General features: G+C 40.6%; 1 protein-coding gene across 1 annotated transcript in view; it reads left to right on the forward strand.

The window, feature by feature from the left end:
- LOC117747775 (glucosidase 2 subunit beta-like) overlaps nt 1–5,965 on the forward strand; it is a 101,133-nt gene extending 95,168 nt beyond the window's left edge. Inside the window, exons 14-15 of the mRNA XM_034557223.1 lie at nt 1,235–1,334; nt 4,950–5,965. Of these exons, the coding sequence (XP_034413114.1) occupies nt 1,235–1,334; nt 4,950–5,087 (238 nt within the window). The 3' untranslated portion in view covers nt 5,088–5,965. The remainder of the gene's footprint in view (nt 1–1,234; nt 1,335–4,949) is intronic.
- The last annotated feature ends 15,815 nt before the right edge of the window (nt 5,966–21,780 follow it).

A 21,780-nucleotide genomic window follows, 5' to 3' on the forward strand; every position in this document is an offset into this window, starting at 1 on the left:
CACATTTGAGGACCTGATGATAGAGCGTAAAAGCTGAAGAGTCAGCTTTGAAATCAAAGGACTCGTTTGCTCCCGTCAAGGTTAAATGACAATAAAATGGCATTTAAAAACATGTCGGGAGAATTTCTATTTGTAGGCCGCAATTTAATACAACCAACTACTGGAGAGAAAGGTGTATTTTTGTGCCTGTCATTAAGAATTATAGTTACAAAAAAACTATTATTTGTTGTATAATATATTATTATTACAGAATCAATAAAACATGTAATAATAGTAAGCCATGAAATATAGCACATTGGCTCTATAACACCAAAAACAGAACGTTTTGCTACTTTAATGCCCTGTGGAAAGGTCAATGTGGGCTCATTGATTGACAGGGTTGTACTAGTAAGAAAAAGCCCTTTGGCAGATTAAACCAACACACCGTGGAATTATTAGCTTTTTGTAGCTCTTTTTCCAGAATATTTACAGAACATTGACGAGCCATTTCCAAAAAAAAGGCTTTCCGATTATCAGGTTTTCATTTCTTAATTAATTGATTAATTTCATGTTTTGCTCTCTGTTCTGATTACTTAGCATTGCAGACAGAAACGCCTATGAAGGACTAGAGATCAGTCAAATCTCCAATCGACCGTGCACTAATGCCTCACAGGATTACACTGTTTTACAAAAATCAATACTTGGCAGCAGCATGACTTCGGTCAATGCCACCTCAAGGAAGCTTCTAAAGTTCTACAAAAGATCAGAGGAAGTTAGCTGCTGAAAGCGTAACCAAATGGCATCTGTCAGTGCTGTGAGCAGTGTTGCACCCCGGTTTGCTTTAGTTTTAACTCCCCTTGAAATGTTTGGTGAGAATGTAATTAGCTCGCACTGGGCAGGCGCAGCCTCATTTGAGATGGCCGATACTGGCGTCTGTGTTTCTCTTCTCCTTCCCTTGTGTGGTATTGCACACAGACTTTACTCTGACAAAATGCTAATTAATATTTCCCCTCCATTGTTGAAGAGGTGATGGCGTGAGCGCTGGTGCCAGGACACAAAGGAGGGCACTGCCAGGCCGGCCATCTTGCCAGTTTTTTATGTTTGCGTGAGGAACAGATTTTCAATAAGCCAACCTTGTGGTGTTTAAAAAAAGAGTTTTGTTTCAAAAGGGTAGGACTTTTGTTTGGCTTGCCTAATAGACAGAAACTTTCCACATGCACTTGAAAATTTAAAAAAATGTCCCTTTTTATTTCAGGAGGTGGGGGATGTGGGCAGCAACACCAAAGCACCAGTACAGTCAGATGGTGTATGAGAATGGAGAACCCTGCTGGCAAGGAGGCTCACGCAGTACTACAGTAAGTACTACATGTATTTCACAGTACATACATACACGCAATAGGCACACACACTCATACACTCTCAGTAATGGGAGCATATGAGAGCATAGTGAGGCAGACATCAATAAACTAATGAATAGAAAAATGGTACATACTAGAGGTGCACATTTTATATATATATCTTTTTTGTTTCATATTAATTTTCTTATCTCGGCTTCTCCTTGCTTTGCCGGCTGTGTGTTCTTTTCGTGCATGTGAACGTTCCCCACTGGTTAGCTCCAGGCGGAAACCACCGGTTCTGCCAACGCAGAAGTGTCCTAAAATATGCATTATCACTACTGACCAGCAGGGGGCGACACCTCCGGTTGCAAAAAGAAGTCCGATTGTATTAGAGTCTGTCAGTAAACATTGACACATGAGGATTTTTTTTATATCTCAATCGCTAGCTTCAAGTCTTCTTCAATACAGCCTGATGTTCATTTAGTACAGTCTGGTCCAATTTAGATTCAAATAAACCATAAAGAGTATTCTTTAGGGCGGGCTTACTGAGATTGACAGGTCACTGGCGCTACCAGAGACGTTTTCGGCATCTCTACGCCATGTTGAGAGCCGTTGAGAAGCAATCGAAATTCTCCCAATCTCGTTTCATGCACCTCCAACAGGTAACCGACGTGGTGATTGTGCACAGATGCTGTGCTTGAAGGCGACTTGCTGCAATAATAACGGATGCACAAACACTATCTGGTTGTAAATGCTGGTTTTAGCCTAAGTACTATAAGGTATGCGTGCGTTGTCATGGACACGTGCAACTACTTTTTAGTTTCTCTTATCGAACATCATTTTTATTTATTTATAGTCGCTTTCACTTTGCAGTTCTTCAATCACAGTCACCATACATGGCACGAGACGTATATTAAATAATAAATGGACTGGGTTATTTTCCCTTTTTGAGAATTATTAGTATGCTTGTAAATTAAACGTATACTTTTCATATGAGAGCTGATGTCAGAATTCCACACAATTATATAGGTGACAAATGGTTGGTGCAACCAGGCCTTAAAGGAGGTTCATTAACAGGTTTCAGGCAAGGCTTCCCACATAAGCCCACGCTCATAGAAGGGCTCAAACTCATGCAGAGAAAGCTGCATTTGGAAAGAAATCTGATGGCTTATATTATTATTATTATATTATTAATTAGAGTAGGGGTCCGTGATTTGTGTGAATAGGAACATGGCTGTCTATATGGATTTAAATGTAAAAGATCATTAAAGGGGAACCGGACAAACCTACATTTTGTATCTATGTATAAAATGTTAATATATCTAAATGAATAAAAATATAAATCACAAAAAAAAAGCCAGAATCTCAAATAGTTGTGTGGGGCGTTCAAATCAAACATTAAGAGGGGTGGAATTAGGATATGATCATTGGATCATTTAAACTAAATCTAGTGTAATATTAATTTCCACAACACTTATTCCATAATTATAACAATGGAGTCGTGTGATTGTCGTCACCCATCGCAGAAATAATGTTTTCATACTTTCTTCTTTGCTGTACTCCAGTAAAGATACCCTCAATCTGCTCAAACTCGATTAATGAATCCACACTCACTTGACTTTTTTTGTCTTATATAAATTAAGACAGTAAATGAATTAATAAATTATATCAAAACCTATTTTTACATCAGCCCAAGACGACTCTATAGCGACACAGTTTAGAAACCCGGACATACTGTAACAGTAAGATATATAACTCGGGTTAACAGTACAGAGCGGCCATGAACGGCTTCTTTCCAGAGGGACAATGAGAAGCCTTCTCTGCATGTGCACCTCAAAACTGGAGTTAGTCACTCAGTTGGAAAAAATGTTTTTTTTATCAAATTCAAGTGATAGAAGCTGCCTTGCCTCTCTCTCTGTCAGTCTACATTGGTTTTATGGTTATTGTTGCATTCTCCTGTACTCTTCTCTCTATCGACTCGTCTCTCAGACACTTTTATGAGAACCATTCGCATTTTTGTTCGAGAATCAGAGTCCAATAAATTTTGTTTGCAAATGTATGAACTCATAATGTCTTCCCTTTGAAAAGACTAAATTGAATCCCTTTGATGCGACTCCCTAACAGAGTGCATAAATGAAGCCTCGTCAGAAGTTAACGCTCATTATTATTTGAAATGCTGAATCTGGTCTTTTGGTTAATGCTCTCCTTTTTCTGCGGTGAAACACGCCTCTCTCGGTAAACTGGAGTCGTGGGACCAGTGAGCTCAACTGTCAGCTCCTCGTCAAAGTGCTGGACTGTGACTGCCACGTGTCCATAGATGGATGGATGGATCGAGTAAACATAAGAAAAGGAGAATTTGCACACTAGAATTTCTGTTGCTCATGATAATATTCAACAATATGCGAGAATGGGACATTAAAGAAACTCTCGGGAAGCCAAAGTCAGATTAGAAAACAAAGTATTACCCAAACTGTCCGTTGTAAACATAAAACACAGATTAGAGTGACTTGGACCAACTAGATTTGATGTGGGCGACTGTGGGTCAGTGGTTAGCAGGTCTGTTTTTCAATCAGGATCGGCGGTTCAATCCCCGCTCACGGCCCTAGTCGATGTGTCCTTGAGCAAGACACTTAACCCTGAATTGCTCCCCATAGCTGTGTCTACGGTGTATGATTGTAAATCGCTTAATGATGTAGTTGTGCACACACACGGACGTTTTCTTGTGCAATTAAAGATTATTGTTGACATTTGTATTGTTGACATTTGTATTGCACTCATTGCCAAAAGAAGTCTAAACTAATCCAAGGAAAAAAAGACGAAGTTTAATTTTTTTTTCCTCAACCAGCATTTATTCAGATGTACCATTTGTAGGGTATTTTGTTTCCTTTATGTTCATGCTTTAAAGTGACATTGAATACAATGTCGCTTTAAAACATGAACATTGATAAGAGAATGTACACAATTGATGTGGCGGAAGCCAAGATCCAGATGTTTTCGTGGAGTAGTGACCTATCGCTCTGGCCCCTGCAAGTCAAAATGGAATCAACAATAATCCTGCACACACACTGAAGAAAACCTCCACTTAATATCTCTGTGCAACACGTACAAACCCAAATCACTGGTTGTACCAGCCTGAAACTTCAGTACAATAACACCTGTACAGCTCCTCCCTCTCTCTCCCTCCAGGTGCTCGTGCTCGTCAGAGGGATTTTCTGCTCAGGGTGCAGTATGATGTGATGGGTTGCTATGGAAACCCCTTAGAAGTAAAATAAGTAGCTTTTCCCTTCTACTCTCTTGCAGAGGGTGTCAACGTCACCCGTTACAGTCACATGACAGTGCTAATCACTGTTCACACCTGATGAAACTCCTCATGTACACTGTGATCATTTCATTTGACAATGGACCTGATTATGTTTCAATAACTAGTGCTAGATTTGTCTTTCTTTTTGTCTTTTTGCATAAATCTACCATTTGCAGTGAATCCCATGTCTTGACCAAAGTTTTAAATTGCTTAGGAAATGACAAACAGGACAGCCTCCTGTGGGAGATGAACCTGCCATTGCTTTGGACTCGGGCCAACAACGGCTCCTCTCCCTGCATCACCTCAACTTTTCCTTCCTTGTGCTTTTCTAGGTCACGCTGACATGCGGAACAGAGACAGCCTTGCTATCGGTGAAGGAGCCCAGCAAATGCCAGTACATCATGGACTTTCAGACTCCTGTGGCCTGTCAGCCGGTGCTGAAGCAGCGGGGCATACACAGTGAACTGTGACCCCTTCCTTTACTGGCCTAGTCTAGATTAATTTAGCCCCCCTCGGCTAGCCCTGGGTGACAGGCTGGGGTCCTGAGGGTCCCCTCTGACATCTGTGTTGTCAGAACATATATACTTCCAAGCAAGACTTACTAAGGTCAGAATCTGATTTTCTGTACCACTGCACCGAGTTTTTCATAAATTGTGACAGAGTTGCTTCATATTGTCACTTGTTTGAATACAGCGTTTAATGAATGACTTAGTTGAGACAAGTATTATTCAAATTGCACTATATTCTTTACATGGGTTTACACTTAAAGCGATTACTATGTAAATAATTGAATAAAGTGAAACTAGATAAATTACAACAATGACAGTCTCATGAATAAGCAGTTATTTAGTCGCAGTGTCCTTCTATTTCATTATAAACCAACGTTATGTTGATCCTCTATAGTATTGCCTAATGACACGTAATGTTGTTATCTGACACTGACAGGTTTAGACTTTCCTTCATTATGATAAACATGAAGTTTATTTACACTAAATGTGTATTACTCCACAGCTGAAATGCACCATTTAAATGTGCTCGGACTGCAGTGTCCAGCTGTTTTATTGACTTAGCCTTTTAAATAAAACGATATATATTTGTGACTCGTTATTGCCAATTTGTATTTATTTTTTTATCAACTAAAAGAACAAATAGCCGACAGGTTAAGGAAGTTCGGAAGTATTAAGAGACGTTTTGCTTTGGTCTTTCCAAGATGTTCATGGTATTTTCTTGTTGACAAAGTGAGCCGCGTTATATTTCACTATATTAACATTATTTTAAAGTGCAACCACTGTAACTGCTGTATCAAAAAACTCATTCATAAGCACAAATAAAACTACTTCTTACTTTATCATAACCTCACCTAAGTCTCATCTATGCTTTTACTTGTCATGTTACATCATTTCCTAAACAATCAAACCGTAAAACATTTTTAAGGTGGTTTAAATAAAGTATAGACAGTTTTCTACACTTTCAACTATCTTAGTGTTGCATTGTGTACTGAATGTAACATCTCTGGATTCCACAAGATTCTGCCAGCGTTAGCAGTCTGCTTCTTATGATGTTATGTAACGTGTGTGTGTGTGTTTTGCAGCAGGGCTCATTAAGAGGGAGCTAAATCAGCGATCAGGAATGAGCTACCTGACACATTCGCACCCTGCTGGGGCAGCTGGGTGGCTGCTTGCCGGTTGGCAATGCAATAGCTCGTAGCTCAGGGGCTGCAGTGTTTATTCATCCGGCTTCAGCTCCCATCTACGTTCTCTCTTTGAATGGAAAAATCAAACCGTTCGGTTTTTACAACGACGGTCAGGTTCGTACGCGGCGTCAACCAAGTCAGACAAAGGACATTCATCATGAACCTTGCATACAATACCAAGTGGCTCTTTTTTGCTTAAGTGATTTGACTTAAGAATTTGAGCAGAATAAGACGATTTAATGCAACAAAATTAGACAACTCGCTGCATTCACAACGCATATATATATATATATATATATATCTATATATATATATATATATCTATATATATATATATCTATATATATATATATATATATATCTATCTATATATATATATATATATATATATATCTATCTATATATATATATATATATATATCTATATATCTATATCTATATCTATATATATATATATCTATATATAGATATAGATATATATCTATATATATATATATCTATATATATATATATATATCTATATATATAGATATATATATCTATATATATAGATATATATATATATATCTATATATATAGATATATATATATATCTATATATCTATATATATATATATATATATATCTATATATATATCTCTCTTTCTAAGGATGTAATACATTTGCATGCCCCCACCATCTCAAGGAAACATAATATCCCTGTGTATTTTAATCTGTCCCTCTTTCACCGTTTCAGATATGCAACAGATCCCAAAGCTGATGTCAGCATAACAAACTCTTCCACCGCTGGAAATACTGCCAATCAAGTGTCAAGAGGAGCACACAATCACACACTCACCTCCATTCAGTACATTTGCACATGAAGGGGCAGGGATGGAAAGTCTTTCCAGTTGCGCGTGGGCGTGTTTGTGTGTTGACTCCAAATTGCTAAACGGGCCCAGAGGCTTTATATTGCATTAAATCTCAGACTCAGCTTTGTAGAAACTGGTTCAGGGTACCTGTGATCTGGAGTGGGAGACAGCAAGGCCTTCGCCCGACTGACGCCCACCACACGCCGGCACTTCTTTCACTCTTTTTGGTGATTGTTTTAAGCTCCCTCTGTTGAAGGGAGGCCAGTTATACCTCGAGGGGGTAACGGGCGTTTGCGTTGAGTCGGCATGCGACAGTCTCATCCGTCTCCCTCCACACTTATTCCAATCTATTTAGTCACGATACCGACGCTTCACAGTCAGCCTCTTGCTTGCCCACATCATTTTTGCAAACACCATTTAAAGGTGTTAGGGTTGTGAAAATACAGTACATATAGTATATACATATTCAGGCCTACACTTGCTCGAAAATAAATAGATGGTGCCATTTAAAAACCACTTAATATTTCCATTTACATGATTTGTATCGAAGGAAGTAGAAAGGTATCAAACAAAGTACTGTATTGGTTTGTATTGTTATTCACTTTGACAAGTGGCTAACCTTTTTCAACATACCATCTTATTACTTCTTTTTTTTTTACATTGTAGAATATAATTATTTTTGAAATGCCATAACATTACTTTTTACGTTAGTTTTGTCGTTTACGTATTGTGAGAGTTTAAATCTATGGCCCCAACAATGTCTCTGAAATTTAAATTGCCTTATTGTGCCGTATTGATAAATCCATGATGCTGGCTGATTTGTAACTCGTAATTGCAACTTTTGCTTAATTCCCTCTTCGGTTAATTTTGTCTTTATCTATTAATATTCTGTGAACTTTATCGGTTAGTGTGTAGGGGATATCTAATTATATCTTATAATATATATTTTATATGTTTTCTAATATTATCTACTGTTAACATGAGCATAATACATAAGCTACTGGTCATACTAAATTAAGCAACGCTGCATGTATTGCCTTAGAGGCAACATGTGTTTATTCTTCTTTAAATGTTATATGCCGGCTAAAATGTTGCTCCATTCTGCCTTAATTAAGGTTTTTTTTGAGAAGCTGTGCATGTCATACCCTCTTTTTTCTACACTGTCCTTTGTAATAATATCAAGTCAAAACACTGGTAGAGATCCTGTAACAGCAGAAACTTCAGCGCCACACGTTGACATCATACAATAATGAAGAGGAATAAGAGAATTAAAGCTGCAGATGAAAAAAAAAAAAAAAAAAAAAAGACCTGAAGATTGGAAAGCGTGAGGGATGATAGACCCGAAGAAAATAGCAGTATGGGGGAGGAGAGACATGTGGAAACTGAGAAACAAAAAATGGATGGAGGGGAGGCATAAGCAGTAATGCCTATCAAGTGTAGGGTAAATGTTTCTGTGTTTGTGCTCTCACGTCGGCGAGCGAGGCTCAACACTTCCCCCGTGGAGTGGATGAGTGTAAGCGTGTCACGGTTGGAGGCTGGAAGGCCGAGCTGTGATAGCATGTGGTTACCGGGGGCCTCCTGCAGTCGGCTGCTCCCACTGACAGGAGGCTGTTGGAGAGGAGGTTCGGGGTCTGGGAAGCCATGGAGAACATGTTTTGTTTACTTAGTTCCCATAAATCACAAAGCATAAGAATTAAAGGATAATTACTGACACTGCAGTTATATTGTATTTAATGTCACTTTGTAATCAGCACTTTGCTATTTGAGCTTGTTTTTAAGTGCAGATGCATTGCTTAGAAAAGTAACGTAAGTGGTTTCAAATGTCATGTGGACAAATCTGACACATCAAACAAGATTAGACTTCACTGACCAAGATAAAAAAAAGTGGCCAATCTTCACCAAATTCATGCACCCAAAATGTTTGCCTTCCCGGCTCCAGTTCTCCACCATTTAGCGAAGAATTGAGGACAGGTCACGAAATGTAGGAGGATCCTAAAGTGTGGAAAAAGAAAAGTGCAACGGATGTTAAAATCAACCAAAGACCAGTTGAGAGATGGGAGGTAATAAGCCATTATTTCACCAGGTGCTTCTCTTTTCATAACTTCATGTCCAAATCACTATATTCCTTTATGCCATGGACATTTAAATCATCTCTTAATACATTCTTTAACACACCCATGACCATCTTTTATCCTATGTACCTATGCATTTGCTTAACAGGAGCATAGATATCATATCGGTCCCCTTTCAGCTGGTAAAGAGGAGGTCTGGTCCGGTGCCTCCAGCAGCACTTCAGGACTGGACCTTGATCAACAACGTTTCCCTTCTGCCGTTCTCCCTTTGCAAATGTTGTTTCTTCTGCTCGTTTCCCCCGTTCGGATGACGGATGAGAAGAGATGCAGAGAGGACGGTTAATCTGTCAGGGAGAGAAAGACCTGAGAGGAGAGGGAAGTGAGGAGCAGCATGCCGTGGACATGAATAAACAGGATGTCGGGATTTTGCAAAGAAAATGTGTGGTGAGAAAAAGATGACAGGGAGAAGCCAGGTCAGATTAAAGAGATGAAAAATGATTAGAACATAACTTGGATAACAATTGGACTGAAAAGCAGAGCGGGTGGAGAAAGACGAGAGAGAGAGAGAGAGAGACTGGGATTTAACAAGAGGGAGAGCGGGGATGGGGATGGGGATGGGATTCTGGAGGGCTATATTGAGCTCAGTTTCTCCACAGGAGCTGCTTAATGAAGACCGAGTTTGTAAGTAATTATTAGTTATCAACCTGATAATAGTCATTGCTCCATTTTGCGGAGCAGTTTCCTCATACTTAAACAATTATGGCAATTATTAACGAAGCGGCGGTCTCCGCGTTGCTGCTTTGCATTTCAAGCATGTCGCGTGGCCCGGCCATTCTTTTAGCGTTGCATAATACAGGTTCCCGGGGAGGGGCGAGGAACAAGTAATTACTGCATTCTTCTGAGCAACTGGGTAAACAATGAAGAAGCCAATTAAGCTTTAAAAAAAATAAAAATACAGAAATTATGTTCTAGGAAAGTAAAAATAAAAAAAAAAGCCAGACTGTGGGCTATGACCTTGTTGGTGAGAAGAAGAAGAGCCGAGTGGGCACGGCCGCCCCCACCCGGCAGGTGAGCCCACCTGAGGGCGTGCGGCTCTCGGCTCCATTGCCCAGGCACACATCATGCTCGCGTCTCCACACAGAAAAAGAGTCAGAAAGGCGCGCGTGCATTAAGTTGAGCTACAAATCTGCAAAGAGCTCAACAAGAGATGCGAACACACACCGACAGTGTAGCCTGAACACTTTGTTTTTTTTCTGAATGAAATCTGTCTGTTTAAATAATAGAGTTTGCTTGCCAAGTATTGGATTTGAATTTGAGACGAGCACCGAGAGGGAAAAGACACAATCGCTGCTCAGCTTAGAAAAAAAAAGAAGTCAGCATTTACTTTTCCACACACTGTTTGATTCAGTCATCAATTACTACAGCAGCAGTCTGGTAAATAAAAGACAACCGCTGACTAACTGCAAAGCCCCATTGTTGGCACCCACCCAGCCCCCACTGCAGCACACTGACTTACAGACCTTCTGAATCAAGCGGTCCATCATTGATCTCTATAAGTTCTTCTTCAAAGTCTACACATTTGATCAAAAGGTGGTGGTGGTGGTGGTGGTGGTGGAGGGGGAGTGGATCTTTTTTCGATACACCTGAGGAAGAATGTTGGGGGGGTGTCGGGCTCCTCTGCCGCGACAGATCTGGATCAAAAGTACCTATTGCAAAATCAAAGCGCCATCAATATTTCATCATAGAAGAACCTCGTCGTTGCACCCCCCCTCCTAACCTTTCATTTTCTGTCCTTTCCTATGCTACTATTTTTTGGGGGGTGAGAGGCCTCTCACAGTAAAAATTAGCGTCCCAGATTTTGACGTTTCACTTATTGTAGATACCCATAAATCCATAATCAGATCCTGGTCACTGGCAATACTGCACAACTTTAAAAATTGGTTGTTTTTGTTCATTCTGTATTCCTAATTTTGAGACATCTTTGGTGAACACAATCCGTTTAAATATTAAAGCAGTCGTTTTTCACAGAATATGGCTGCACTCAGGTAGCTAAACGCCCACATGCTCTCAACGAGAAGGAATATGTGCTGAAGTTTAGCGTTTTAGCTCAACAGCAACTAGCAATTCTTATTATATATTTCCCTCTAATATTTGCTAAACAATTCCCAAGAAAAAAAAGAAACGCTTTGGATTATTGTATAGTGGCATTCGACAAATAGAAACCATTTTTGTTCCATCTTTATAGAAAACCACCAGTGTCAACCTCGGGGTGTCTGTAAGCTCAATTGTAGATGTTATGAGTTCAAACCTTTACTTTAACCGTTTAAAAAAAAGAGAACATTGGCCTGAAAATTGCCTAAACATAATAATAGTACAATGTAACAATCACAAAGCCAGTCACACTGGCTCCAGGTTCAGTTTGATTGATGCTGACAGATCCAGCTATTCGGGGTGGGAAACGTCGTCTGTGCACAGAATCCATCTCGCTTATTGTAGGCGTTCACAAAAGATTCAAACGTATGAGAAATCTATGCAAACATAACTCCAAGAAGTTTAAATAACTTTAGTTAGACAGTATGTCATATTCATGAACACAACCCCAATGTGTCAGAATTCAAATTTCCTCCGATCCCAAAAGAGGGCGCATGTAACGTTCATGCTGCGCAGAAACTAGGCTACAGTGCGCTTAACATGGCACCACATCGCCTACACAGGGAAAGGTTAACTTCATGCTCTGGAGAGGGAGACGGGGGGAGGGAAATGAAACGTTGCATTATTTTTAGAATAAAATTACGTCTGTGCATCTCAGTAATTATAAAGCAATTCAGAACTGACTGATAGGCCTCCGGTGGACTCTTTTTTTTTTTTTCTTCTTCTCCCTCCCGACTCTCGCAGCTTATCTTTTCCCACCACAACTGCACAGACTTCTACATGCATTTTAATATGGTAATTATCAAGTGAATTCTAAACTCTAACCAAAAGAAAAAGCTGGCGAAAGCATTAAAAATGGGATTCAGCCACCAGTTTTCTATATCAACACAGCTCACGCTTCTCCCGCTTCCAGATTAGGAGGATTTATTCAGGGTATTTATAGCCCCGATCTCTTTTGTGTCTACTGGCAGACGCGCTATTTACTGTATTTTGCTGCCTTCGTATGGCTGATTTCCCACTGTGATAAAAGTCAATGAATGAGGGAGCTCATTGTAAAAAATTAAAGCATAACAGAGCACCGGCTATTCTTCATGACATGTATTCATTCTATAGACTACATACATCGTTATGTATTACAATAAAAAATACTGGAAAGCTGAGTTTGCAGATGCTTTTCACTTCCTCAACAGTGGGAAAAAAACCCACAAAAAAACAACCTGTTTGACAACCTTGATCCCAAAGTTGTGTTTTGCCAGTTAAAATATATGGATAGAGCCGGTAAGAGAACGAGTGAGAGATGGAGGAGCCCGTAGGGAGGTCCTCCATCTCTCACTCGTTCAGGCAAGTGTCTTTTGGTTTTGTGTAGCTCAAAAGAGAGCAGGAGTGTTCTCACTGAGGCAAAGTTACGCTGAAGCCTCGAATGCTGTACCACGGCTGAAAAACATCTCTGTTCACCACCAAAAAACGGTTGCAGGGGAAAGGAAACCAAAGTTACTACTTTTCTCAAGAGGTCACGGAGGCCAATAGATCGGTTTGCTTCAAGTTTCTGTTGGTGTGGGTTGGACCCAGAGACATCTGCCGTCAGCCTCCCTCTCACTCTACCTCCAGTGGTATCCAGTTATTCCAGTTGAGACAGTGAGATTGTACCAGATGCATTTCAAATACAGTCTAACATATTCTACACAATGTAGCTTGTTGGGTTGAAGCGAAACACTAAAACGCCCCAAATCAATGTCAATTCTGATCCAGTGCTTGCCTTTTCAAAATGTGACTGACATCGCACACACTTATGCCAAAATCAGGCTGTGCGATACCAATAATGGCCTGACTCGACGGGCTTCTTTTTATTCTGTGTCTCGGAAGACGACCGACACAGCGGTCAAATCATGACCTTCCCGGTGACCCGTGTGCAGGTCATGAAAGACGTCAGTCTGCGCTTGGTCGGGCTCCAACACCTGCCGTGTATCTTTGCAAAAGAATAAATACATGTACGATCACTTAATTTGACAATCTCGAAAGACTTAATATGCAGTCTAAACGTGTAGGCTTTGATCAAATCCGTTCATGTTAGCTGTGCAATATACTTGTGTGACTGTGAAGCCTTACTCGTCACCGTTTTATACATATCTAGGATTCCCACGCTTCATAGGTTGCCCTTTCTTCCGTCTGCTCCATCTATCTCCACCTCCCTCCTGGGTTAGCTTAGCTGCCCGTGGGCCCAGGGATGTTGTATTAATTAACTCGCCTCACTGCACTCTCATCAAGCTGCCGGTAAATGGCCCTGCTCCAAGGTTCCCTCCTGGAGCGCACCAAGATGGCAGCATCCGTAAACAACTTCAGATTTACGGCACTGCAGTCACCGCGGCGAGGCCCCTGCTCCTCCCCCGTGAGGGACGGCGTGCCATCCCAACAGAGCCTCGCTGCCCGCGTGGTTTAATATGGAAATGCCATCGCAGACTTCTATTTCTCCTCTCCCTTTCTGACGTCTGTGATTTGCGATCGCTGCTCGGAAAACAAAGTGCAATCTCTTCAATGTGCACCGCAGTAAGGGGCGGGGCCTATTGCTCAGCGGTGGAGCACTCATAAACAACTTAGTATGGCTTTGTACGTGGCGTGATTAAAATGGCTGCAAATCTTTGTCAATATTAACATGGTTTGACAAGCAGCCATGCGGATGATTCGGCTCCTCAGAGTGTGCAGACTATAATGAGGTAAATTCTGCGGTGCGTTTCAGTGGCAATGGAACTGAGCTGCTGAGGAGAGACAGGGCAGGTAAATACAACCCACAAACTCAGAGATTCACAAGTCCTACTTTGGCTTTGATTTGAATAGCCACTAAGCATCATAAATCATAAATCAGAATGGCAATTTAAAAAAAAAAGGTTTGTTAGAAAAGCTTAGTTGTTGTATTCTCTTTGCTTTGTTTATTTCCCCTACAAGCCATATTTACCTGAGTATGCATAATGTGTATACCAAGGTTAATTAGTATGAATGATGGTTTATTAAAGCCTGGGCAACGAATATTTGCTTTTAATTTGCTCCAAACACATAAATGATTCTTGTCCAAATAAAACATTCAGATTCAGCTCTTGAATAAATAAATCTGTCCATATCAGTAAATCACTCAAAAAGTTTTGATGCAGATCTATTGCAGTACTTTCATGGCCGACTGGGAAAAGGCCCAGGGGCCCCAAAGAAGTGCAGGCGCCCCTAGACAGAATCTCTCTCTTCAGCTCCATAAACTGAAGTTAGATCAAGATCAACACCTGAAGGTTCTACTTTACCTGAAAGGGATGTTAAACTTCCTACGAATAAACACAAAAAAAGATGAAAAAGGGCCAAAAGCCACACAAAGAGTGCGAGATGCAAAACAACCACAAAGATTGAAAGTGACTCCGAAGTCAAAACTACAAAGAGATGCAAAACAACCGCTGAGAGCACAAAGAGACACCACCACAAGGACACAAGTACACACAGACACAAAACCACCTACACAACATGACAACAAGGAGACTTTAAACTACAACGCAAAATAAATACACGCCGACCACAGATAGACACAAAGTGACTTCAAAGAAACGTGAAGATACTACTAACAGATGCAAAAATCCCACAGACGGACAAAGAGAGAAACGGAATGACGACAAAGAGACAAAGACACCGGGATGAGAACATTTCCCCCGGACAGCTTCTGTCTGTTTCCTCTCAGAGGGAGAAAATAGCCCTCGCACAGACACACCCAGAAGAGAGTCAAATCAAACATCATTATTCCCCCGGGTAAATATTGTGAAGAGATCTCATCTCCACTGGCTGCAGAGGAAATGAGGGACGAGCCACTATTACTGGTGTGCTCCGGTCCCCCTTGAATCAGGCCTGATTACAGGAGAACAGGCTCTGGGGAGGCAGCCAGCAGCGACGTTGTTCTGAGATGCAAAACTCACACTCATAAACATATTCATCATCAAAATGACAAAAGCATCCAGATGTGCAGCATACGTGAGACTTCTAGGACAAACGGACACACTCATGCCGAGTTCTCATCGCAGCCACACGCATTTACCAACACACACACACACACAGGTGTGTTGCAATCTGTCAGGACTGTCCAAAAAGTACCGGTCCTCAAAACCACATATTAGGGAGACGCACTGTGCAATGCATGAGCCGTGCCTGGGTCAAAAAGGTCAATTGAAATTAGCGGTAGCAACCTGCAGCTAGTGTGCAACAGACGGTTCTCTGTCTGCATCAGCCAATCGTATCATTGCCTGCATGTGATGGAACATTAGCAGAACCCGATACAGATGTTGGATCCAGCTGCACATCAGGAGTGAGCAGTTTCATAAACATTTGTAATAGACAAGAATATCACAACAATGCAGCTGCTGCAACTATGGTATTTTTTATGATTTGTTCAACCCATACATTATTTGATAATATTTGATTGTATTCTTTTAAAAAGGCTTTCCTACATTTGTTTTCTATAGACTAGTTTTAAGATCTATTTGGGGTCCTTTACTTTCCACTAGCCATGAATTAAAGTATACTGCTTTTAGGTACAATACGAGTCTGTCATCAGCATATATATAATATTAATGCTCAATGCAACCTTGCTTTTAGAAATATCTAGAGCATATCTTGGATTAAATGCAGAAAAGAAGAATTTGTCTTAAACTACAAACTGGCATTGTTTCTTTAACATGTACTGAATGAATATACGTGTGCATACTTATCAATGACATCTTTGTCAAAGCATAAACTGACAAAAAAACAATTAGGAATTATGCTTGTTTCCCCAGATCTTACAGACCTAATGAGGTCCAAGCCGTCTGACGCATCATCATCTATTCATGGGGCTCAAATGTGTCTCTCTCTCTCTCTCTCTGAGCTGAGAGAAAGAAGCGAGATGGGGAAGAAGCTACGTTTCGCTGATTGCCGGCGTCGTGTCGGCAGCTTGCCTCAGCCGCTGTTCTTGGGGGCTTGTTTTGAGTGTTGGGGGGGGGGGGGGGGGGGGGGCCTCATCGGCCTGTTATGGATTAGTTAAGGCTGTTATTCTAATCTGCACCCCTTTTCTTCACGGCTTCATTATGGAAGGAGGTGCCAAGGCCTCATCGGGAGAAGGACATTGAGCCTGTTTACAGAAGATGTGATTGATGGAAGATCTAACGGGGCTGGAGGAAGCCGAGCTCCAACGCTTTGTGATGTAGTAACTTAAATCCAATCACTGAGCATGTTGGACCGTGGAGCGCACGGAATAGGAAGACGGCCGATCAAGGCCCTACGCTGAGCAGAGTGACGTCTTTGATGTTGGAGAAATGGACATATGATGCAAAAAGAGTAGCATTCAACATCCTGTAGCACACGATGGCAGCCGCATGGCATTTCTAAATTGTGGCATTGGGGATATAGAGGGACATTTCTGTGTGTGGGGAGTTTTTAAAAAGGGTCTTATTGCCGTTCACTTTCACCATTCAATTCTGTTTGAACTCACATTCCACTTTTTCCCATTTTGCATTTGACTCAAAGTTGAATTTGCGTGCAACCGCCACTTATTGTCCAACATGGATAGGAGCAAGATGTCCAACTCTCCATAACTGCTTGTTCAAAATAATTTGTACTTTACACAAAGACAAGGCCCTTATTAATTACCCGTGACTCTGGGCCGCCAAGGGGATCATATACAAGTCGCATAAAGAACCACTAGTCAACCACTCCACCCCAATCAGCTTTAAGGACCTTTCATTTAAAACATTCAAGAGCGTTTCATCCATGGATAAAAGCCATTGTTCTCCGGAGGACAAACACTCGCCGAGTAAGTGAGCAACGGGAACGCGACGGCAGAGGAGAATGAGATGAATGACAAATGCATTTGAACCGGGTCAAGCGCTGAAGTTCCAGTGCTCATTCTGTTGAGGACCAGAGCAACAAGCTCGGTAACATGAAGCTAGGCGAGCTGTTGGCAACGAGGTGGGAAGACCCGTTTAACAACTAAATATTACAAAAATGAGTTTAAAAATTACTTCTGGCCCATACAGCCACACAGGCAAAAATCAGACTTAAGCAATATTTTATGCATTTGAACTTAGATGATGTCCTCACTTGGAAAGTAGAACCTTATTCGTATCATACACCCATAACGGGTTATGTGGGGAAAGTTCCTTTCATTCAATCCGATGCAACTCTGGCCCAGAAATTAATAAACTGCAGCGACTGTGTTATGCAATATTGGTGACTGGGGAAATTATGCATCTCAATATGTTTAATCGTTTCAAAATTAATCTCTGGAGTGTTGCACGTTGTGCACACCCAAAACACCAAATCTGTATAAAATGATCCTGTGATCAATTTCAAATGCATTCTTATTCAAAATAAAATACATATTTCTTTTACAGGATGGGCATGAGGCCAGTTCAGTTACAGTTCAGAAATCTGTATCGGAAATATATCTCAATAACAGCCATATTGTCTTGTTAAAAAAACCTATCAACAATTAAAGTAAAGAAAGTTTGTATTATATTAATTTTATTGGGGCAAATGACACTATTTTAAGTCGGTGTTAAGATCAGACCTGGAAATCAACAATTTTAAGGGGAAAAAGTGGAGGCCGGTCAGTCTGGGATAACAATAGAGCTGCACGACCATGTGGACAAAGAGCACGTCGCTTGGGAATGTTGGAATTGGAGTAAAGGTAAGAAAGGGAAAAAAAAACATCAATTGATATGGAATACGGTCTATGCCATATAAATATAAACTAGTTATTAATGTCATGTTTTAGAATAGTTTGGCTTTATTGAGCTTCCATTGTATACCAGCTTCATCGTGGTGACCCTGGAAAGGAATTCATTGGTATGCTGATGTTGCAACTTCTGCAGATCTGTTGCTTTTGTGCTCAAACGTACAAACATGGCGTCATTAACGTTCTGCTATTGTCCCGTTTATCTGAGCAATACATAAACAACACGCACAATAGGAGAAAAGCAGGAGTTGGAGAAGGCTTTGTGCTTCAGTCGAACTGTGAAATCTGAACAAAAGGGTATGTACAAATTATGAATGAGCGTAATAGAAAACCTGATGGGCCATTAATCACATCAGTGGACAGACGGTATGTAAATATGTTTACGTGCACCTGCTGACAGCAGCAGCTCAGCACAAAACGCAGACGCATGTTTTATTCATGTCCGGTGTCTTTGCCCCATGCTAAGGGATGCTAGGTTTCACAAGCACAAGGCGTGAGCAGCAAATGGGTGGCATGATAATGGTGGCACCATCTGTTTGACCCCTTTCTTCATTAACAGACCATAATTTCTCTATATTTCAGAGGACACAGGGCTGAAGCTCAAGTCTCCACATACGTTCCAGCTGCTGTATATTGACCACAAACACAACACGACATCAAGCACATTGAACTCCTCCCCTTATCCCCAAACTGAGGACCTTGAACTCCCGGGGGTCAAAGGTCAGAACACCATGTGTGGACTAAAGCAAGCAGAGGTCTGAACAATCAAAATTACAATTAGCTCGCTACAAGAAATAGATTAGTTGAAAATTGATACAGGAAATGAAAACAAAAGGGTACAATTTAAATAGTTGGCTGAAAGAAACGGATCAAAACTGCAATCGCTAAATGGAACGGAAATGGAGGAAATAGTTCATCAAAAGCAAAACGGGGGAAGTCGTGAACTATAAAGGGATGGAGAAACGGTAGCTGAGAAGTAACAGATAACAGGTTGAGCCATTTAGCTAAAAAGGTGACAGAGTTCTGTTGAAAGAACAAAAAGAATCCTTTATGCTGCCAAATTAAATGGAAATGTTTAAACAAATAGCTGAAAGTGCTGGATAATTAAATAGTTGGCTAAATGTAATAAATGGCTGCTACGTATGCTTCTGCCACTCAGTGCTGGCAGAACATACTTTACAAATAAGACTTAAACACTGATTTAACTGAATAAAAATATCTACTTTTATATAATTAATAATGTCAAATAACGATTGGTTTAAAAATCAACAATGTCAAATAAGCACATTCAGAACACGGCAGGTTGTTGAAGTACCCGAGTTAATCCTCAAGTTCTGTGGGGAACATCGGCTCAGATGCTGCCATCTGCTAATTACTTTCTTACTTCATAGACCGGGGGAGTTTTAATTCAGATTTTTAAAATGTAATATTTTGCCCTTTGCATAGGAAGCAGGGACGCACGCTACTCAAACTTAAAAGCCCATCTTGGTCACTTGTACCTCATTTTGTGATCTCAATGACTGCTTGGACAAAGCATTCACAAAAACGAGTCAAACTAATTCCCGAGCCACAGTCAAAACCTGATGATTCTGTGCACTAAATCTGTGCCCACTCAGTGATGGCCATTAACTGCTGAAGCCTAATCCCATTTCAACTAGCAGCATGTAATCCAAACATATAGCTAGAGGATGCCGAATGACATCACGCATCTGCCTTGATGAGAGATCTCAATATGCCGTCATTCAGCCAAAGCTTTTCAAATCTATATCAGTTTCCCGTTAAGGACAAACCAAAGAAGTGCCACGCAACCTCAACATTGACATATGGGATGCTTTTAAAACTGATAAAATGATGCCGTCATGAAAGATTATTTCTCGTCCAACATGCAGGCTAATAGACGAGTGAAAGGGAGCCTCTGAAAGCTTTTTAAGATTAGCCTGCTTATCTTCGGCTAGCCAAACGTCATGACCGAGCGGCGTGCCATAAATATGGTTTACATGGGCGACGTGCTGGAGCCTTTTTCTTCTTTTTTTTTCATACCCAAACTGTGAATGCTTTGAAAAAGCTTTGATTTGCAAAAAGGAGTGTGGTTCCTCCAGCAGCTCCCATCTGTGTCTTTGCAATGCCCCGAAAATGAGGTTCGGGCAGCACAAGGTGGCGACGCAGTCGGGAAGCCGCTTCAAAGCAGCCACTCCATCTTCAGCGAGGCGGCCCGCCTCAAGTGGAGCATGAGACTAAAACATAAAAAGGGGGGAAAGAAAAATCAATTCTCTATATCAGGCTTCTTCCTCCAAGCCTTGTGCTACTCTTTGACGGTGCATTCAAGCGAGTAACTTTATCCTCAACGCCGTGCAACTCTACACAAGAAAGTATTAATCGACAAGTGTGGCGAACATGACCACCATGAATACCAACAGTCATTCACACTGCAGCACGCTTCGAGGCCAACACTACTACCAAGATGTGACCGTGTACCGGTGAAACATATGAGAAGTATGGCTGAAACAGGGTCGTCAGATTTAATCGTATAACGGTTTGCCAAAAGCAATGTCTTCAACTTTCCATCTGTAACTACCTGATGGAAAATAATATCTCACCTGTCTTTGCGTGCAGATTTGTGGTGCGTGTCCATGTCTTGACGCTCTAAACCATCGATGTAAATCTTTTTATCCATCAGACCTGTTCTTGTTGGGAGATGGCTTTAAGATATAAGACGTTAAAGTTACAAAGCTACTTAATTTCTTCAATGCGGCTTTCTTGTTTTACTGAGAAAGTGGATCAGATGATTAATAGAAAAGACTTTACCAGCAGAAATACTGGCGCAGTTATTCATTTTTAAAGAGCCACAGCCAATGGCGCCATTCCAACTCAACCGACCAATAACGTCATTACTCCTTCACTTAGTGACTCCTTCACTTAGTGACTGACTTTTGAGTTTAGGCCTCTTTGCAAGGGTCTAGCAAGAAAAAGAAAACAAAAGGAAAAATAAACAACATTATAAAACAAAAGTATGAGATGTCAATAATTCAAAGTAAAAAATAAAATAAAGTTGATTAAATACAGTACAATTAAAAGTTTGAATCATGGTACATTAAAGGAAACTTTTACATTTTGTGATATACTTAAAGTATGCCAAAAGTTAAAGGGTTTTTTTTTTTGGGGGGGGGGGGGGAGGCTTACAGCTCTAAAGTTCACTAATGAACATATGACACTATTCTTTTACAGGAGGTCAAGTGGACATCATTGCAGACCAGATTTCTTTTGAGAGCAATGCAATTAGAAGTTTTCCATAAAAGGATAATGGGTGTGCTTTCTGTTTGAATTCAAATCAAAAGGTATAGAGAGAAAATAATGTACACCATTAGTTAATTAAATTGGAAAAACAGGGATGGGATCCATTCACAATGCTGCATTGCCCTTCAACTTATTTATTGATGTACTGAACATGGAAAAAATCCAAAAGTATCCAAACACAAAATAAAGAACATGTACATCCTTTTAAATATTCAACAAAAGATATTCTATTCCAAAAAACGCTGTTAACCAAGTCAGACTATACAACTTCAAATAAATAATCATTCTTATATTAAGAATTGAGATAAGAGGAGTGGGAGGGAACAATTTTTCATGCCGGACCATCAGCACAATTTGTCAAGACCAAAT

The sequence above is a fragment of the Cyclopterus lumpus genome, chromosome 18, assembly GCF_009769545.1.
Source record: "Cyclopterus lumpus isolate fCycLum1 chromosome 18, fCycLum1.pri, whole genome shotgun sequence".
In the NCBI taxonomy this organism is placed as follows: Eukaryota; Metazoa; Chordata; class Actinopteri; order Perciformes; family Cyclopteridae; genus Cyclopterus; species Cyclopterus lumpus.